The 21,574-nt window shown below is 45.0% G+C and overlaps 1 protein-coding gene across 1 annotated transcript; it reads left to right on the top strand.

Moving 5' to 3' along the window:
• The first annotated feature begins 3,367 nt into the window (after positions 1–3,367).
• Positions 3,368–6,132, top strand: LOC138294048 (olfactory receptor 1M1-like). The gene is made up of 2 exons (XM_069233296.1): positions 3,368–3,394; positions 5,143–6,132. Exons 1-2 carry the CDS (start codon positions 3,368–3,370, stop codon positions 6,130–6,132), a joined length of 1,017 nt encoding a protein of 338 aa, XP_069089397.1.
• Positions 6,133–21,574: the final 15,442 nt, after the last annotated feature.

Here is a 21,574-nt window from a genome sequence, read left to right as displayed (position 1 = left end):
AATATGTTAGAGGATATACTCACTTAGGAGGTAAGTAACATACACAACATTTACACAACTAACCAAATCAGGTACGTAAAACAGTCAAAAAGTATTGCAAACTGTAAAACACAATAGGATGCCATAGGCCTAGGGGCAACACAAACCATATACTAAGAAAGTAGAATGTGAACCACGAATGGACCCCTAGGCAAGTGTAGTGTGTAGAGGGTCGCTGGGAGTGTAAGAAAACACTATGGGTGTAAAGGAGACCTGTAGGAAAGTACCATCTTGCCTGTCATGTTACCCCCATTTTTACTTGTGTGTATGTTTGTTTTTCCCTGTGTCACTGGGATCCTGCTAGCCAGGACCCCAGTGCTCATAAAGTGTGCCCTGTATGTGTATGCTAACCAGAACCTCAGTGGTTATGCTCTCTCTGCTTTTAAAATTGTGACTGCAGGCTAGTGACTAATTTTACCAATTCTCATTGGCACACTGGTACACCCATATCATTCCCTTGTATATGGTACTTAGGTACCCAGGGTATTGGGGTTCCAGGAGATCCCTATGGTCTGCAGCATTTCTTTTGCCACCCATAGGGAGCTCAGACAATTCTTACACAGGCCTGCCAGTGCAGCCTGAGTGAAATAACGTCCACGTTGTAATAATACATCCTCTTTAATGGAAAAGTCGAATTTATTGTTACAATTTTGAAAACGCTACTTTTTTGAAGTTGCCATTTTCCTGCTCATAGACCTGTGTCCAATACACATCTGGCTGACAGCTCGACTTTGTGCATTCCCTTTAGACAGTCACACACAAAGGGAGCTTAGAAGTGACTGATGGCCCATCCTGGGCAGGATGTGAGGGAGGTGCTGACACTTACACGTGAATAGGCTGTGTTCTGCTTCAACACAAGGGGCTGCATGCCCTCTCTTTACTGAGTCTGGAACCAGAACAGGAAGAAAGGACCTCTGTGCACTTTAAAGACCCTTCTTTGAAGTTACCCACAATTGGGTATAAGTACTTGACCTCTGACTCTATCACTTCAGCACATTGCTGAACCTGTGAAGAACTCTGCCAGGAAGAAGGACTGCTGCTCTGCTACAAGGGCTGACACTTTGGACTGCTGCTCTGGAAGAACTTCTTTACTGCTGTGCTGCCCTTCTGCTTGTTGTCCTCTGCCCTGCTGAGGGAGGACTGGACCCCTGTCACCTAAACCCAAAGTGACTCCAAGGGTTTGCTGGCTTGATTTCTGTTCCAAAGTCTCAGGGGCATCAGTCTTGCCTTCAGTCTACAAACAGCATCTGGACTGTGCTTGCTGCAAGTCTTCATCTGCCAAGTGGTGCCAACCCTGTCCAGGGCCCTTGGAAGTGAGTATAAAGTGTTACATCTGCCAGAACCTGCACATCTTCATAGGAACTGGTGCATCTTTGCTGTTATGTGAAAAAAACCTGGACCCAGATTTATACTTTTTCGCACAAAACTGCGATAACACAGTTTTGCATGAAAAATGTTACCGCCGGCACAAAGGGTGGGCTAACGTCAAGGAAACGGACGTTAGCCGGGTGGGGGTGGTGGTATGGGAGAAGGGGGTTTTGCACTGAAAAATGACATTAGACTGATTAGAGTTAAAAAAGATTACACTAACCAACCTATCATCATTTCTTGACGCAAAACCTACCATACCACATGACTCCTGTCTTTCAAAAGACAGGAGTCATAACCACCACCCCAATGGCCAACACAGGGGACAAGGGTCCCCTGGGCATGGCCATTGCACCCAGTGCCATGTACGGGTGGCCATTTCAGGGCCCCTATGGCACTTTAAATATTGAAAAGAAAATACTTACCTCTACTTACCCTACTTACCTGGGATGGGGTCCCCCATCCTCCAGTCTCCCTCTGGTGTGGGTGGTGGTGTCCCTGGGGCCTGGGGAGGGCACCTGTGGACTTATTCCATGGAGTTCCACCATGGAAGTGAGCCCACAGGTCCCCTAACGCCTGCTCTGACCCAGGTGTTAAATAATGGCGCTAAGCAAGCTTAGCGCCATTATTTAGGTCCGACTTCCTCCGGTGCACCATTTGTGCACGGGAGCATAAAAAAGGCACTAGGGCCTTAGAGTCATTTTTTGACGGGAGCGCCTACCTTGCATCTTATTGACGCAAGGTGGGTTCACGCATCTAAAAAATGACTTTAACTCCAATATTTTGACATTAGACTAGTCTAGCGTCAACATATAATTATGGAATTAAGCTTGTGCTGAATTAGCGTTAAAAACAAATGACGCTAATTCAGCTCAAACAGAGTATAAATCTGGGCCCTGGTGCATTGCAATTAGAATCTCCATATCACATCCAGAACCAATGCATCGTCACCACTGCTTTGAGAAGAGCGATGCATTGTCCCCTCTAGCATAGTTAACCTGGCACATCGCACTCGGAGCTGGCAGTTCTCTTATCGGAATGAAGTAATCGCTCAGTTGTGTAGAGAAATTTGGAGCGACGCATCTCAACCCATCTCAACCCGTCTCGTGCTGCAACAAGTCCTTTAGCTCAGCGGGCCCTGCGTGGTTCCTGTAACTGTCCTGTGCTCCATTGCGATCGGCCTGAACTCTTGACTTTTTCGAGATACCCCAATAGGCGCTTATTGCTTGTAAGCACTATTTTCACATGTATTTTGCAAAAATCTATATCTCAACTTCACTTGTTGGACTTTTGTTATTTTTTCCTTGTTTTATTTATAAAAATATACTCTATTTTTCTAATTTGGTGTTGAGCCTTTTTGTGCTGTTTTTACTGCGTTACTGTTTGAAGTGTTGTACAAATATTTAGACATTGCCTCTTGAGTTAAGTCTGACTGCTCATGCCAGGATATCAGAGGGTGAGCACAGGTTAATTTGTGGTGTGTATCTGACTTACCCTGATGAGGATTGTGGTTCTTGCTTGAACATGGTGTCGACTCTGACAACCAGAAACCCATTTTCTAGCATCATCTTTTCTCAATTTTCTGACTTTGATAATATTAATTTTTCCTCTCATTGTGTTACATTCAAAATAAGTGGCTGCTTTTCTTCCTTGCAAAAGTATTTGACAAGAATAAAGAAATATGTCCGCATTTCCATATCTCCCACAATGTCTCTCACTCCATGGTGATAGTAGCTATGCCATAATATACCAAGAAATACGCATCTCTTCCAGACAGTCCTTCAGCTTGTCAAGAGCTGTTGCTGGAGCTTCATTTCTTTTGGGTAGGCGATGTGCAGTTCCCCTCAAGTCCTTTTAATTTGACTTTATGCAGTGAGAGTGAACATAAAGAGCCCCTCTCCCACCCATTGAGAGTTAGGCCCTGATTTCACATTTGGTGGGCGGATTATGTACCGTTGACATGGCAGAGAACTTTGCTTGCCCCATGGTGAGGGTAGCCCACCTCCAACATTACAGATGTTGCCCAGTCCAGGGGCATCTCTTTCATTTCCAGGAACTGCCATCACAACGGGTCCTGTGAATGTATTGTAAGTTTGACAGACAGTCTACCTTCAAACTTTTTTTCTTTTTAAAAACAAAATTCCAAAATGGGATAATAAAAATAACCCCTCGCTATGAGAGTTTTCTCTCATAATGAGAGTGGCTGGTGGGGAACTCTTTGTGCAGTTTTCACCCATGAAAATAACTCTGCTGGGCCATCAGAGCTGTATAATGGACATGGAGCAAGCAGCCTCTGTTGTCAAAATACTGAGGGCCTGCCAGGCTCTGAATGAGAGAGGCAGACCTTCAGTTTGGCAGAGCGGGTACTCCAATGGCGTTGTGACAGAGTGCCCTCTCCTCCAAACTCTAAGTCGGACCCTTCAGTCTAAATCTGACACAACCCACATGATATAATGACCTCAGCATGGGAGGGGGAAGGACACCTAGGGGAAGATGAGGAGGCGGCTACCAGAAAGAGTGTACTGCTGCCTAAAAGTTACAAACAATCTTTGGGTTATACATGGGGACCAACAACCAGGTGCATCACCTTTTCCCCTTGTCTGCAGTCAGTTACCACCTGTCACCAGTCACTCTGAGGCAGCTTGACTACTCTACTGAGTAGGGACACATCTCAAACCACTTAGGGTCATATTTAAAGCCCCTAGCGCCACCGGAGCGTCACTTTTGGTGATGCTCCGATGGCGCTAACAACTGCTCCATATTTACAACGCGATGCAATGCCCAGGGATGGCATTAGCATTGCAAAACGAGAAGCAATACTTTTATTCCTCCTCGTTTTCTGCTTTTTCTATGTGTACTGCATTCTGGAGCACACATAGAAGAAGCAAAATGCCATCAATGATTGTTAATGTACAGGATGTTGCCCCTTCCTGCTCAAAGACAATCATTCCAAAATGAAGCTTTGGTACTTCTATCTGTATTGCATTTTGCAGCACACATAGAGGTGCCAAATCGCCATATGGATTGTTTATGTGCAGGAAGGGGCACCTTCTATCTATTGCTCTATGGTGCAAGGATGCCTGCGTTGGCACAGGCTGCTTAATTCAGTGCCAGCACAGGGGGGAATGCAGGAGTGCGCCGTATTCCTGTAAATATGATGCATCCCTGTGTTTCAAAAGTGACGCAGCACAGCGCTGCTATTTTTGGCACAGCGCCGCGCTGCACCACTTTGGCTTAGATCTGGGCCTTAGAGCAGACACAAGAGCACTGATGGCACAAGTTTTCTAGCTGGGCTAGATGCTAAGGGCCAGATTCGGAACTCAGAGGAAGGACAGTGAAGGAGTAACCCCTCCGCCAAAATCTAAATCATGTCCCAAGCCTCCCATAAATTGTGAAATAGGGAACTGTGTGTCAAAACATTATTGTGCAAGTGACTTTAAAATCTTCAATGATTATCTTTCTTTCTCTAGTTCTTTTGCTCACAAACACTCGATCTTACTCTCACACTCCTTGCACACTCGCACCCTCTCTCTTCTCATTCTTACTCTCTCTCTGATCTTCTCTCTCCAACAACAGGAAGCCTACCTAAATATAATTTTAGCTAACTGGCAATCCAGAAATCCAGCATGCCACGTCATGTGTTTCCTGAGAGGTTATTTATTGAAAAGTCACAGCTCCTTGATTTGCTCTCGACTACTGGCCTAATGCAATTTTTTCTGTTTTGCTTTTCTGCAGATGTCACTTTATAACAGATCTGTCATGGAGAACCACACAGCCATGAATGAGTTTATTCTTGTGGGATTCTTGGTCCCCCCACAGCTCAATACCATCCTGTTCCTGGCCTTCCTTGTCATGTATGTCTTCACTGTATTAGGAAACACGATAATCATCACCATCTACAGACTGGACACCCGCCTCCACACGCCCATGTACTTCTTCCTGAGCCACTTCTCCACCCTGGAGATCGGCTACACCACAGTGACTGTCCCCAACCTGTTGAGAAATCAGCTGTCCCAAGACAAGGCCATCTCCTTCCCATGCTGCATGGCCCAGATGTACTGCTTCTTCTTCTTTGGCACTGCAGAGTTCTTCTTCCTCGCCCTCATGGCCTTTGACCGATACGTGGCCATCTGCCATCCACTGCATTACCACAGCATCATGGACAGCAGGTGCTGCTCAAAGATGGTTTTAGCATCATGGATCGTGAGCTCACTTGTGCCGATTTCTCCCACCATTATTATTTCTAGATTACCTTTCCACGGCAGCCACAGAATCAACCATTTCTTCTGTGATGTGGGACCGGTCATCAAGCTCTCCACTGGTGACATCTTCCTGGCTGATCTGAGTGTCTTCATGGTCTCTGCTCTTGTGGTCTTGAGCTCATTCCTACTAATTGTTTACTCGTACATTTGCATCGTCACCACCATCTTGAGGATTCCATCCGCCACGGGCAGGAAGAAGGCCTTTTCCACCTGCGCGTCTCATCTCATTGTGGTCACCATATTCTTTGGTACCGTCATCTTCATGTATGTGCGGCCGGCCTCCCTTGACTCAGCCGATCAGAATAAGGCTGTGTCTTTCTTCTACTCAGTGGTCACCCCCATGATGAATCCTATTATCTATAGTCTGAGGAACAAAGAAGTGAAGGAAGCGCTCAGGAAAATGATTGAGAGGATGCACTCCGCAAGGAAACCTGCAAGCGTAATCCGTGCCGTCACCTACTAGAAGTTGCAGAGCTCCTTCAACCTCTCGTAGGCCACACATGTACAATTGTTGGTGCTTACAAACCAAGGAATGGAGCAAAGAGATGTAAGAGACTTTCAACTAGGTGAATAAATGAATGTTTACTGTAAACGGTCCCAGGAGAAGGTCTGTAACAGGAGGATAAAAGTACCTTGTGTGCTTTAATGCTCTTGGCCCCATGAGTAGCAGTATGGTGCACGTGGTCTAGACCAAAAGTCTTCAATCTGTGCAGTGCAACCCTGAGGGGGGCGGTGGAGTCTTGGCAAGGGAGGCATGCAATCCCCAGCCTCACTTATGCCTGGAATCCAAAACTCTTGCTTGACATTCTCGAAAAAGACAATGTCCTGGGAAATGCCGCAGCTTGACAGTCATTCAGGGAGTCTCCTGTGCTGTGAAACAGAAGTCGGGCAGACACATAAACAAGCCTTCTTGCCAGTGTGCCTGCTTGCATGAAAGAAATGCAAATATGTGCTTTCAGTTAATCTGCAAATGTAAAGGGTGCTTGTGAGCCAGTACTGGCTTTAATTGAACTAATCACTCGGAGCTTTGTGATGACAAAGATTTATTATTTTTGAGTGGTAGTGCAAAGAGCTAACAACTGAGGTGTAAAGTGCGTGCTTTTAATTGCAATTGTATTTACATAGTGTTTACCACCCCTGGGGATGTGCTGAAGGGACAGTTCTGAAAAAAATTGTATTACGTATGGTCTGGGTATTACTAAAATCTATATTCTGGAAGCGCCATTTTATCGTAAAACGTATTACACATTTTGTAGCAGCCTATCTTATACTGTGTGTAATGTGAGTATAAAATAATGACTTACATATTCACAGTGCTTCCTGTCAGAGGGTATGACCTTGTAGCTCTAAAACTACACAAGTCACTGCTTTCCACTGCACCAACCAAGATTTAGGGCCTGATTATGACATTTGCTGCCCTAGGACTGCCATTGCCGTGGTGGTGGGCGGACTGGCGCACTGCAGTTGGTCAGACTGACACACTTTGACCACCAGGGGACTGCCGTGCTAGCCAGGCTCATGGTTCCTGACTGGCTGACAGTGGTGTTAGTTGTGGTCAGCCACGTTGGCGCTGAGTTCTGGGCCGCCACATTGATCACAAGCCCAGTTTCCGACAACCTTTTCATGGCGGGGACCCCGCCATGAACAGGTTGCTGCAAATGCAGTGCAGGGACCCCTGTGCCCAGCACCCTCAGTATGCACAGTGTCTGCTTTGCAGACAGTGCGCATTCCGAGGGAGTTAGTGTGCTGCGGTATTGGCCTTGACTCCCGTAAGGGAACCCAGACCAATACTGTAGCAGTGTTCCTGCCGGGCTTACCTGTGGGACATCATAGTACGATGTTCCCGCCGATCAGCATGGTGGGAACATTGTAACACATTGGGGCGTGAGGCAGCCGGGTTGATGGCTGCCTCATCCCCGGGAGTTTGGCGGTCAGCTAGTCTGACCACCAAAGTCGTAATGAGCCCCTTAAATCTGTGGCTCTCTAGTTACACACAGACCTGGGCAAGCATGAATTAACAGAGGTTTCCTAATGTGCCATAGTGCATTTCCCACAGAGTAACAAGTTATTTTTTTTTTCATTTAAGCTGCCCGTTACTAGATATGTAGCTACCTGACCTCGAAAGAGCCAAAAACTTAAGTCAACGACCCCAGGAGTAAATTTTTGCTAAAATAGTAACATCTTTTTTCATAATGTTAAAAATAAAAATGTCTGATGCTGTCAGTTCTCTTCCATTCACATGGTGGGGGCAGGATAGTCTCTTTGATGTCTCTCTGAGCATTTCAGCTCCCCGATCGTGAAGGGATTGGGTAGCAGAAATGCCCACTAGACACCAGGGAGTTTTAATTTTTTGGGGGTATTGTCATGAGGGGAGCAAGGGTCACTCCCCAGGGGGCCAAATTATTTTAAGGCTATTTCTGCCCCCCCACCCCCGGGGGCAGATCGGCCTATTCTAATTAGGTCGATCTCTCCCCAGGGGGGCAGAAACCTCTAGACACCAGGGATTTTGTTTTTCAATTTTACACGTGGGGAGTGACCCCTTAGGTAAGGGTCGCTCCCCTGGGGGTGGGGGGAATTATCTTTAGGCTATTTCTCCCCCCCCTGGTGGCAGATTGGCCTATTTTTATTAGTTTGAGGTTTGCAAAGGAGTCTGGGTAAAGGAACCTGGTGAGAGCCCCACAAGTCACCCCATCTTGGATTCCTCTATGTGTATAGTTTTTAAAAAAAATGTGCAGGTTTGCTAGGTTTGCCTAGTTGCCAGCTGAGCTAGAGGCCAAAATCCACAGCTAGGCGCTTTGCAAAAAACAGGTCTGTTTTCTTTGGGAAAATGTGATGTGTCCATGTTGTGTTTTGGGGCATTTCCTGTTGCACGCACTAGGTCTACTCACACAAGTGAGGTATAATTTTTATCGGGAGACTCGGGGGAACACTGGGTGAAAGGGAATTTGTGGCTCCTCTCAGATTCCAGAACTTTCTATCACCGAAACGTGAGGAAAAAGTGTTTTTTTGGCCACATTTTGAGGTTTGCAAAGGATTCTTGGTAATAGAACCTGGTCAGAGCCCCACAAGTCACCCCATCCTGGATTTCGCTAGGTGACTAGTTTTAAAAAATGCACAGGTTTGGTAGGTTTCCCCAGGTGCCGGCTGAGCAAGAGGCCAAAATCCACAGCTAGGCACTTTCCAAAAAACAAATCAGATTTCAATGTAAAAATGTAATGTGTCTATGTTGCGTTTCCTGTCGCAGGCATTAGGTCTACCCACGCAAGTGAGGTACCACTTTTATGGGAGACTTAGGGGAACAGAATAGAAGAACAAGTGTTATTGCCCCTTGTCTTTCTTTACATTTTTTCCTTCCGAATGTAAGACAGTGTGTAAAAAAGATGTCTATTTGAGAAATGCCCTGTAATTCATAGGCTAGTATGGGGACCCCGGAATTCAGAAATGTGCAAATAACCACTGCTTCTCAACACCTTATCTTGTGCCCATTTTGGAAATATAAAGGTTTCCTTGATACCTATTGTTCACTCTTTATATTTCGCCAAATTAATTTCTGTATACCCGGTATCTAATGAAAACCCATTGCAGGGTGCAGCTCCTTACTTGGCTCTGGGTACCTAGGGTTCTTGATGAATCTACAAGCCCTATATATCCGCTCAGCCAGAAGAGTCCAGCAGACGTAATGGTATATTGCTTTCAAAAATCTAACATCGCAGGAAAAAGTTACAGAGGAAAACGTGGAGAAAAATGGCTGGTTCTTTCACCTCAATTTCAATATTTTTTTATTTCAGCTGTTATTTTCTGTCGAAAAACCTTGTAGGATCTACACAAATGACACCCCCCTTACTGAATTCAGAATTGTATCTACTTTTCAGAAATGTATAGGTTTCCAGGATCCAGCATTGGTTTTACATTCATTTCTGTCACTAACTGAAAGGAGGCTGAAACCACAAATAAAATAAAAAATGGGGTATGTCCCAGTAAATTCCCAAATTATGTTGAAAAAAAATTTAGTTTTCTGATTCAAGTCTGCCTGTTCCGGAAAGCTGGGAAGACGGTGATTTTAGGACCACAAACCCTTTGTTGATGCTATTGTTAGGGAAACAAACCACAAGACTTCTTCTTCAGCCCTTTTTCCCATTTCGTTGGAAAAAACACAATTTTAGCTGTATTTTGGCTAATTTCTTGGTCTCCTCCAGGGGAACCCACAAACCCTGGGTACCTCTAGAATCCCTGGGATGTAGGAAAAAAATTATGCAAATTTGGCATTGGTAGCTTCTGTGGACAAAAAGTTATGAGGGTCTAAGCGCAAACTGCTCCAAATAGCCAAATAAAATGCCTGGCACCTGAGGGGGAAAATACATGGCAGCGAAGGGGTTAAAAAGAAGCAACACATGTTGCTGGACAGCAGAAGACCTTTTGCAAAGCAGGAGTGGTCACCTTTTTGTTGCTTACTGCTACATTTGGATGTTAAATTCATACTAATGAGGTGCAACCACAGACTGATCGTCTCTCTGGAGAAAAGCAGACAAACCCATCACATTAGTTCAGAAAAGTGTTATCATCTAAATACATTTTGTCAAATTATGTATTGTTTGTGAAAATAAAGTACTACTGTGCATTTTTTGGGTTATTCTTTTTGGAGACTTTGTTTGAGCTGTGTGTTAAGTGTCTCACCCTGAACCACAGTCACCCACTAACCTGTGGTTTGCTAAACACTGTTTAAAATTATTTGGCGTGGAAATTGGGGGAGGTTTCTGGCTAGTGATGGTTGTTGATGATGAGGACTACCAGGTTCTAGACATTTTTGTGAGGAGGAGGTCTTTATGCCTAAAAACCTTTGACAGGTGGACTTGGCATCAAAATGTTTGAAGTTCTCTGGCCTAGACACTGTGGGATTACAGAAGGCTTTCGCTCACAACAGACAGCGGAGTAGAGTTGTGCCGGGAGTACTGTCTCTCAGCATATATGACATGTGAATATCATTGGCCAGATGACTGATGCTAAGTGCCTGAGATTTGACTGGGCAGACTGTGTCATGGAAGGCAAGAGAGATGCTGTGCTTCCATAGGATGAGGGGCAGCTGTCTCGGACAATACCTGTCATTGGATAAAGATTGGTTCACTGGAGGCCCTATCTTCCTTGGACAGAGCTGAAATGGCACCGTGGAGATTGAGAGGAGTTGGGCACTCTGGGCCTGATTTAGGGCCTCATTGCCAGGTATACCGATTGCTGACCCGCCAGCCCCATGGACAGGAGACCACAGTGGAGCTGGTGGTATTCTTCCAGGCCCTATTACAAGGTTTCCACTGTGCTGACTGGTGGAAACTTCAGAAATCTGAGTTTTCCGCTGTTCAGCCCATTCACTACCGTGCGGCACCATTGGCCTCAGCTCCTTCTGGAGTTGAGGCCAATGCCATCGCACAGAAGGTGCTCCCAGCACCCTTGGAATACATATTATCTGCAGAAGCAGTTGCCCACATCACTTTCTTTCCACCAGCCTTTTCATGAAAAGGCTGGCAGAAAGAGGACTGGTAATCAGCATAGCGGTGCTGATCTCAGATCACTACTCCGAACGCCACCGCCTCAAACGAGCTACATTAAAAAAAAATAGCTTTATTTAACAGCAAGGTCAGACATGAGCCCTCATTACGACCTTGGCGGGAAGCTGAAGCCGCCCGCCAAGATCTGACCGCAGGGCGGCCGCCAATGCGTCCGCACTCCAGCCGCGGTCATTTTGAGATCCCCGCTGGGCCGGCGGGCGGAAACCTGATCTCAGCAGCAACACAGGAGCCGGCTCCAAATGGAGCCAGCGGTGTTGCAGCCGTGCGATGGGTGCAGTTGCACCCGTCGCGCTTTTCCCGGTCTGCATAGCAGACAGTGAAAAGCTGCACGGGCCCGTGTCAGGGGGCCCCTGCACTGCCCATGCCAGTGGTATGGGCAGTGCAGGGGCCCCCAGGGGCCCCGTGACTCCCCGTACCACCAGCCTTTTCCTGGCGGTTCAATTTGGTAGGTTGTTGACTCGTAATCCCCTGGGCAGAGCTGCTGGCGGATTAAAACCACTGGGACCAACGTGGCAGTAAACCGCCGGTCCCGGCAGTGCGACTGCGGTGCTTCTGCCGCGGTCATAATACCATGGGAAGCACCGCCAGCCTGTTGGCGGTGCTTCCGTCAAAACAGCCCTGGTGGTCTTCGACCGCCAGGGTTATAATGACCCCCATGGTGGTCTGCAGACTCCAGCAGGCCACCATCCTTGTGATTTTAGCATTTCCTAATGGTTCGCAAATTGTGACCTACCTCATGAACATTAATGAGGGAGGTCAATTTGCGAGACATTGGGAAACGCTAAATGAAACTCCAGGAGTTTCATGCATTCAAACAGCGATTCGCAGAAAATCAAAATGAGGTCATCGCTACTCAAACAAATTATACATCTGGCCCCTAGTTAGTGGTAAAGCGGGCATCATTCACATACCGTAATAAAACTCACAGCAACATTTATGGCCTAGTTCGTGGCATGGTGCAAGAGCAACGCAAACATTAAGGGGCATATTTATACTCCGTTTGCGCCGAATGTGCGTCAAAAAATTTGACGCACATTCAGCGCAAACGTTGCCCCATATTTATACCCTGACGCCCGAGCCGGCGCAAAAGGGAAATGGCGCTATGTGCGCCAGTTTCTGGAAGCGGAACCCCGCCCTGCGTTAATGACATGCAGGGTAGGCGTTCCCGTCCAAAAACCGACGCACACAGCGGTGCGTCGTATTTATGCTTCCGGGCAAAAATCACTCCCGCGCGGCAGGCGGCGCAAAAAAATGGCGCAAAGCACGAATAACGTGAAATTTTAACGCCTGGGTCAGGGCAGGCGTTAAAATGGGGCAAACACACCTGTATTTAATCAGAACACACAGAACAAACAACAGAGCAGCACAGCAGCAGAGCAGCAACAGGGAGATATGGAGGTGCTTTTTCTTCAACGTGCACGTAGACGCAGAGCCCTGCAGCAGCAACAGCAGCTACAACAACAACAGCAGGGACCCCAAAGATAGCGCAGAAGGCAGGAGAGGATATTCCGCCAAAGAACAACCCTGCATGGCCTCAGGGAACGGGACATCATCCAGAGGTACCGGTTGAACTGGCAGGCCATTCAGCAGCTGCTCAGAAATATTGAACCGCAGTTGGCCCCCAATTTAGTGACTCCCCGCACTATCCCAACAGAAACAAAGCTGCTTGCCGTACTTCACCTGCTGGCAAGTGGCTCGTTTCAGACAACTGGTGCCCTGGTTGGTGGAATATCCCAACCATCATTTTCTGCATTCCTGCCTAAAGTCCTGGATGCCATCATTCGCCTGACACCCCTCCACATCTGCTTCCCTAACACACTGCAGAAGCAGCAGGAAACTAAGCAGGGGTTCTACGCCATCAGTGGCTTCCCGCACGTCCTTGGTGCAATCGACTGCACACACGTACGTCTTGTGCCACCTGCTGCGAGTGAACACCTCTACCGCAACAGGAAGCACACCCATTCAATCAACGTGCAGGCCATAGTCGATCACCAAGGACTGATCAGCAACATTGTGGCTAAATATCCTGGGAGTGTACATGACGCATTCATCTTCCGTCACTCTACCATCAACCAACACTTCCAGGATGGACGGTATGGCAATGGACTACTTGTTGGTAAGGACAAAAAACAAACTCATATACACACTGCACAGAAACCCTCTAGGACAAACAACACATACACCACAATAGCAACACCTAGCCAGGAACACACTGAGGTACTCACATCACTAGCCATGTGTCAGAAGTCACCATTGAACCTGTCACACATTGGAATTAATTCTACACCTAAATGTGAAGACATTAATGACTGTGGTTGTCTAAATGTCACCTTGCAAATTTGAAGTCTCACAATAACCTGTACACTAATACATTGCATAAGTTTAAAGGTGTGGGATGGCCTGGGTACTTTCATATGAACGTTTCAACTACACTTTCATGTTTCAACTCTGCATGGAACTATCATCTCACCCCCAGTGAGGACACACGGACACCTGTATCACAAGTCACTATGCTAGGGAGGGCACACTGTACTTGAAAAACTAATACATCCTGCTGACAAACGGTTAGCCAACAAACACTTGTTCAGCCAAGGAAAAAAAACTCAATGCTAAAGTTTAAAAAAAAAACCATAGCTTGTCACATTAGTACACAAAAGAGTCACAGACAACACTAGACAACTACTGCCATCAAAGATCTGTACAACAGTGCCTCCTACATCTAATTGATCCCATTCTGTGTTTCTCTTTCAGCTGATCAGGGGTATGGCATCCAGCCTTGGATAATGACACCATTTGGGAACCCAAATACTGATGCAGAGCGGGCATACAATGACGCCCACAAGAGGACCCGCAGCATTGTGGAGCGGACCTTTGGGATCCTAAAGTCAAGGTTCCGCTGCCTTGACACAACTGGCGGTAGCCTACTCTATTCCCCAGAGATGGTCTGCAACATCATACTCACTTGTGCCATATTGCACAACATATATGTAAAAAGGAACATTCCCCTCCTTGAACCGGACCCTGACATGCCTGAGGATGACGAAGAGGAGGATGCTGGCCTGCAACAGCAGGGGGAGCAACCTAACACGGCAGCAGGAGTGCGTAGGCGCCAACAGCTTGTCAACAATTTTTTTACTTAAAGTATCATAATAACTTGTATTGCACAATTGTAAATAAACACAGATGACAAACACCACATCATGCTTTGGCCTATGCATTTCTGACCAACTTTAGTTTTAAATTGCTGAAGAACAATGTCGTCTCATTGATCAAGAATGCTATAACAATCCTCACACCAAAATTGAACAACACAAATGTATGCACAGAGGGTAGGATGTGACATGATACATTACCATACACAGAGTCCAACTGGAGTACAAATGTGGCAATTACACATGCCTGATCCAGACACCTGAGACAGTCTCTCACCCAGCCCAAACATGTAGATCATTTGAAAGTCTCATCACACGTGTTCAGAGACAGGCTGGGACGATCCATGTGTACGTGACCATGTCATCAATGGCTTCTCTCAAGTGTGTGATATGAGCAATACCCGATTGGAACAACATTAGCTGCCACTAACTCAGGAGGAGACCTTGAAGTTACAGTGACAACATACACACAGACAGGTGATAGTGGATCCACATTCCCACACACATGTACACATATGTCATACAAGCAACCTAATATTTGAAAGCAGACCATCACAGTTGTGTCCCAGTTTGAACCTAGCAGGAAAAATGTAACATGCCACTAAACCAGGTAATGCAGAAAGGGACACAGAAACCAACTTAAAAATTTCCATCAGCACATGAGGAACGCTGAGAGTTTTGCTAACATAGTCATTGGAAAATGGAATGCAAGTTAGCTCCAATTCATCTATACAGCAAACGTCAAATGGGCTAATGAGATGAATGAATGGTTAACAGTCATTCATACCATATGGCCTTACATTAGCTTGCTGCTGCAGGTTTGCCATAATATAATAAATAAAAGCCATGGCTACAGTAGCTAATCTGGGTGGGCAAATCCTAGGGTGCTGGGGGCCTAAGTCCACCTCTACTGCCCCCCAAATATACAAGGATCTTGTACTTGTGAACTACACACATGCATTAGGCACATGTGTGGGCTACATGTCAAATGGCAAACAGAAATGAGAAACACAAATTCATAATGGGACATGGTTAGCCCCATTAAAAATGTACGTGACTATTGCACTCCCTGTTTGGACTATAGATAAAAGCATCACCATCCTAATTGTGGACATTTTTTGGAGAAGGAATACATAATGGTATCCCATCCATCATTTCAAAATAGCCATCAGCAAATACCCCAAATATGTGGTCAAATATGGTTAATACATCATTTAACGTTCATAAATATTACAGTGTGAATGCCTTCTATACATACAACAACGGACATGTGTCATATCTAAACACAAATGGGTATCACATACCACCGTTTGCCCATGACAATTCACCTTCCCCAAGGTAAAAACATGAAGACATAAAAAAAAAAAAAATCACTCAAAATTCTACGCATACAGGATGGGCGTCATAATTTCTTCACGTACATGAGTGCACAGAATGCAGAGTCAAATAAAAATGTATCCATAAATATCTCAGATATTGCCATCAAAATATAAATTACATCATATAATTTTTTGACTCAGCATCATGTGCACTACTGTACATGAAATAAATATGAAGCCTATGATGATTGCGTTGTAAATTTGACGCAACATGGACAATATGTTGGACATCTCATGTACATTATTAAGTATTAATATTAATATTATATTTTTTGACTCAGCATCATGTGCACTACTGTACGTGAAATAAATATGACGCCCATGATGATTGCGTGAAAAATTTGACGCTACATGGACAATATGTTGGACATCTCATGTACATTATTAAGTATTAATATTAATATCATATTTTTTGACTCAGCATCATGTGCACTACTGTACATGAAAAAAATATGACGCCCATGATGATTGCGTTGTAAATTTGACGCAACATGGACAATATGTTGGACATCTCATGTACATTATTAAGTATTAATATTAATATCATATTTTTTGACTCAGCATCATGTGCACTACTGTACGTGAAAAAAATATGACGCCCATGATGATTGCGTTGTAAATTTGACGCAACATGGACAATATGTTGGACATCTCATGTACATTATTAAGTATTAATATTAATATCATATTTTTTGACTCAGCATCATGTGCACTACTGTACGTGAAATAAATATGACGCCCATGATGATTGCGTGAAAAATTTGACGCTACATGGACAATATGTTGGACATCTCATGTACATTATTAAGTATTAATATTAATATCATATTTTTTGACTCGGCATCATGTGCAATGTAATGCGTAAAAAAAAAATGACGCACAATTGTGTATGCGTGAAAATATGACGCAAAACGGGAAAATAAAAACGGCGGCCATTTTATGCAGGAAGTGATGTAATAGGATATCCTGTTTACAGAATCTGTACTGGGAGTTAACTTTCACTTTCACTTTGCAGTCTCAGATTGATCTAGACTATGTGGTTGTGTGAAAGGTGTTGTCCTGTGTTTTACTGCTTTAGTGTCCTGTGTCCCTTGTATTTTGTCTATTTGTCAATCTATTCTTGTTGTATAACATTGTCTCAGTCTGTTTAGTCTTGTTTTGTCTATTCCTGTGATTGTTTGTATTGTCTGTGGGAGTCTGTTGTGGGTAGCATAGTTTGGGGGGTTAGTTGGGCTATTTTTCAAATTTTTCATTTTCTTTCACACCTCTACCTTTACCCATTTCCCACTTTTACTTTCACATTTCATTTGTCCATTTTTAGAGCTGTCAATATGTCAGGTAGGCCTCGCCTGTCCAGGATGGGTGAAGATGAATTGGGGGGATTCATATGGCTAGTTAGCCATTTCCTCCCACTGATTCTGGAGGCTGGGGGCCGTGTGATACAGGGGTATCACACGTAGGCTAGGAAAATCCGGTGGGAGAAGGTGCACCATCACCTGGTCCGGGTCTACGGGAGCATGCGAAATGTCCATCAACTCAAGCACCGCTGGGCAGATCTGATCACCAGGGAACAGGACCTGCTGGACCACCTGGGACTCCAGATTGGTGGCCATGTTGGTGAGTACAAATCAATTACATGGGAATAATAGAAATCTGTGTGTGAACATGTGATGATTGTTAGCCAATCTGCTAAATAAGTAGCTGACTGTGTGTAATGCTAGGGAAACCTATGCCCATGGTTATACACATATATCCCCATTTTTGCTACACATTTTCACGCAATAACAGCAGAAAATTGCAACATCTATCTGTAATTTGCTAAGTAGCCCCCTCTCTGCATCACAAAATGATGAAAATTATGTGCTACAAAGGTATACATATGTGTCCTAATGTGTATTTGTTGCATAATGTGTATGAAGACCAATGCTACCAGTCCGATGGCTCATTTTTGCAACACATACCAGATGCCTGTAGCTGTATGTAATGCAGTGTTGCATTTGTGTCAGAAAAGCAACACGTGAACGGCTCTATTTTTACTCTACTGGTCATAATGGCCAGTGAGCAAGTCATGTAGAAACTACATACCTACATATGTAGACGCCATAGCTAGACAGAAAATTAGAAACACATGATGATGCTATACATGTGTGTTGCCTTCACGTCACATGAAGTTAGTTATGTTGTCCACACATGTGTCACATGTGTGTGTGGTTGCTGTGTGTTGAACATGTCCACCTAGACTGTTTGGTTGTGAGTGGTCATGCAGTCCTCATGGAACCAGTTTTGGAATGTCTCTCTGGGATGCACATGCTGAGATGTATGGATAACATTATTGTTGGGGCATACTAATGGAGGATTAACTTGGACGACACATGACTGTCCTGGCCACTGCATGTGTGTAGTAGGGTGTGTCACTGTAGCAGGAGACTCATCCAATGATAATGTTGAATACAAAGTCATCCATGCAGTATGAGCATGTCTGAAAGTCTATCATTACCATGTCATATTCACACAGTGTCATTGTAACTGAAATTATTTGTCAGTTCACCCAGTCTGAGTATATTCTTCCTTTCATGCTTTACAGGTGGACCAGCCCCGTACACCGTGGGAGAGGTGGCACATTTTGACGACCCCGATACCTACAGTGAGTGTCGCCTGAGTGCTATTTTCATTGTTTGGTAAAGAAGCATGATGGATTACTGTGTGTTCAAGAGAATTCATGATTTGATGCGCTGGCCGTTCATTGGCATTGTTGTTTTAGTGTGATATCAAATAGGACTTAGGTTTCTGTAAAGCAATACCTAGCCATCACTCAGATTGAGGGGCTGTAGCTCATGCAAGTTGTGCGGTAATGGGGAATGGTATGACTCATTTGGAATACACTGGTCAATGTTAGACTTGGTCAGGGACTTGCCATGAACTGAGTCTGCATATCAGACTGACAGTCTCCCAGATAGCTTAGGCACATGGCTTTGATGACAAGTGCTTCTTCCTAGTTGAGGATGGACTGTGTACACTGTAGGTTGGATCTTCCGGGGGCATGTACTTCCACAAGGTGAACTAGAAGTGTGTGTGACTTGAGTGCAATGGCCTAGGTGTTCTGTCGAATCATGAGAATGGGTGTTCTACCTCCTCTGTGTGTGTTGTAAAACATGCCTCACTGATAGTATGTCATGTTGGCCTAAGTCATAGCATTTTGACATGTGTGGACCTGGGATGTGACAAAGTTTGGCTGACTACAACGTGTTGCTAGCCATTCATAGGTGTTGTGTGTGAAGGCACATACTTGTTGAACATTCTATACACTCCTGGGTGTGCATTGAACATGGGATTGTTGGTTGTACTTCCCACACCACCCACAAAGACTGGGATGTTACTGTGAAACAGGGTACCTAGGACTGTAGCAACCAGTATGTTACACGTACTTGACACCTTTTGTGACTTGAGTGAGTACCTAGGGCCAGATGTAGCAAAATGTCTACACGTTGCAAATGGCATACATTTCTGTTTGTGAGTTGCAAACGTCTGTTTCCTATTCCGAAATGTATTTTGTGGTCATGAACATATTAGCAAAATGCTTTTCAAAATGCAAAATATAACGGGGTTTTCCTGACCTACTTGCAACTCACAGTGGTAGGCAATCCCATTAGCAACCGAGTACGTGGTTGCGAAGTGAGTCGCAGTTATCATCCACTTGAAGTGGATGGTAACCCACTTGCTAACTGGAAGGGCTCCCCATTGTAACCCTTCACCTTTGTGAGTGGACCGTAATGATCCTGTACCAAACAGCCAGTGGTCTAAGGGACCACTTATTACCCTGAAATAATCCAAGATTGAAGTTGTTGAGTTTGTTTACTAATTGCAGCTCATTTTCCTTTCAGGTAAACGGCCTACACTTGGGGAAAATATAACCTGCTTTATTTAAAAGCAGTCACGTCCATGGAGGTCTGCTGTTCCCAGCAGGCCTCCATCCCCGTGAGTGCCCATAGTCACTAAGGTGACGCAACTTTGAACCCACATCATTGATGTTCATGAGGTGGGTCTTCGGAACCCCATAGCGACTCGCAGACGGTGTCAGAGACACCGTTCTGCATTGCAAATTGCTAGTTGCATTTTCCAAATTCCTACATCTGGCCCCTAGTGTTGAAATTTGATTCTGACCCATAGGTTCAATATTAGCACACAACTAATTCCAAAAGCCATTGAGTGAGGAGTGTGATTGTTATCACATTGAATGACATATGTAGTGAAGTCAGTATGCGGAAGAGGTTCTGCCATGATGTCAAATGCCTTAGGTATGATTTGGATGAGTAGTTTAGGGTGATGTCATCCATCATGTGGAGACATGGATATGCTAGGTGTGATATGCCCTTATGTATGCATGTTTCACATGTACTTCCTCTGAGCCTTTCCGTGAACTATGTTGTAACAATTGCTGCAAGCAATACATTTCTAGTAATGGACAAATGACCCATTGTGGTATTCCACCCACTGCAAATCCAAAGCTAAATATTTGCCTTTTCTCTTCACAGCTGCAAACATGAGTGCCGCTGATCGCAACCATTTTGAGCACCGTGCAATGAGATACAGGCACATCCTGCAGGTGCAGTGTGGGTATCGGAGGATGGCCCGCAAGTACCATTCAGATCGGGCCTCCGGGGCGTGGTGGGCCACACCACAGGCTCCCCCAACAGTGCCACCAACAACCACCGACACTACATCCACCAGGTCTGCCCAAGTGGACCCACCAACGGCCCAAGCATCTTCCTTCAGACCTGGACCCAGCCGTGTGGTGGTAGCAGGACTGTCGCGTGGCCACACAACTCCTGCCACAACATCCACCTCCACCGGCACGCAAACCAGCACTGACCCTCCGGTCGACCCAGCTGCCTTCCAGGCATTGTCCAAAAAATTGGACAAGTTGATTAGAAAGGTGGACAACCTGACTGAGGACATGAATGAGGTTAAAAAGAAGGTGCGTTCCATCAGGCGCACACTACAGAGGGCAAATCTGTAGTACTTTTGCCCTCCTGAACTTTTACCCCTCCCCTCTCACCTCTTTCCTATTTTATACTGTTAGTTGGGTTTTGGGGGTTAGTTATAGGATAAGTATAGGTACTTAGCTTAGTTAGTGTTAGGTAAGAGGGTGGGGGGTCCTTATTCTTTCTATCTTATATTTTTGTGTGGGTGGGTGGGTGGGGGGCAATGTTGGGATTCCTGTTTAAAAAATAAAAAACAAAACAAAAAAAAAAAAAAAAAAAAAAAAAAAATACCAAAAAAATATATGTTTGTTTAGGATAGTATAGTATGTGTGTAGGTTAGTAAGTGTTGTCCTGCATGTGTCTTGTCTCATAATGGTGGGTGGGGGGGTTGATGTTTAGATCGTTTTGTTACATGTGTAGAGTAAGTTTAGCTTAGGTTAGTTAGGGACAGTTGTGGGTTAGTAGTAGTCAGGTTAGATTAGTGTAGGTTTACCTTTCCCTTAGTTGCCTCTTTTCTTACTTCTTTGAAATAAAAATGTTGTTAACCCTTTACATGATGCGTTAGGTGCTACATTATCATGGCCTTGACATCAGTGTAGCAGAATGTTTTAGTATGACATTTGTGTCCTATGCTTGCTATCCCCAGGCTATTGAGGTTTAACATGCCAGCTACCCGTGTGCTAACTTGGTAAGTATCCACCATGTGGGAGACCCACCATTGGTAGTGTGCATTGATCATCAAGGTTTTGGGTTGGCATGTATCCTACTTCACAAAGAGTTCTTCCAGACTTGTTATTGTAGGTAAATTGATAGGTCGGACAGCAGTGTGAA

Source organism: Pleurodeles waltl, chromosome 4_2 (genome assembly GCF_031143425.1).
Source record: "Pleurodeles waltl isolate 20211129_DDA chromosome 4_2, aPleWal1.hap1.20221129, whole genome shotgun sequence".
NCBI lineage: Eukaryota > Metazoa > Chordata > Amphibia > Caudata > Salamandridae > Pleurodeles > Pleurodeles waltl.
The sequence above is the reverse complement of the archived record's forward strand: the minus strand, read 5'-3'. Positions and strand labels throughout refer to the sequence as shown.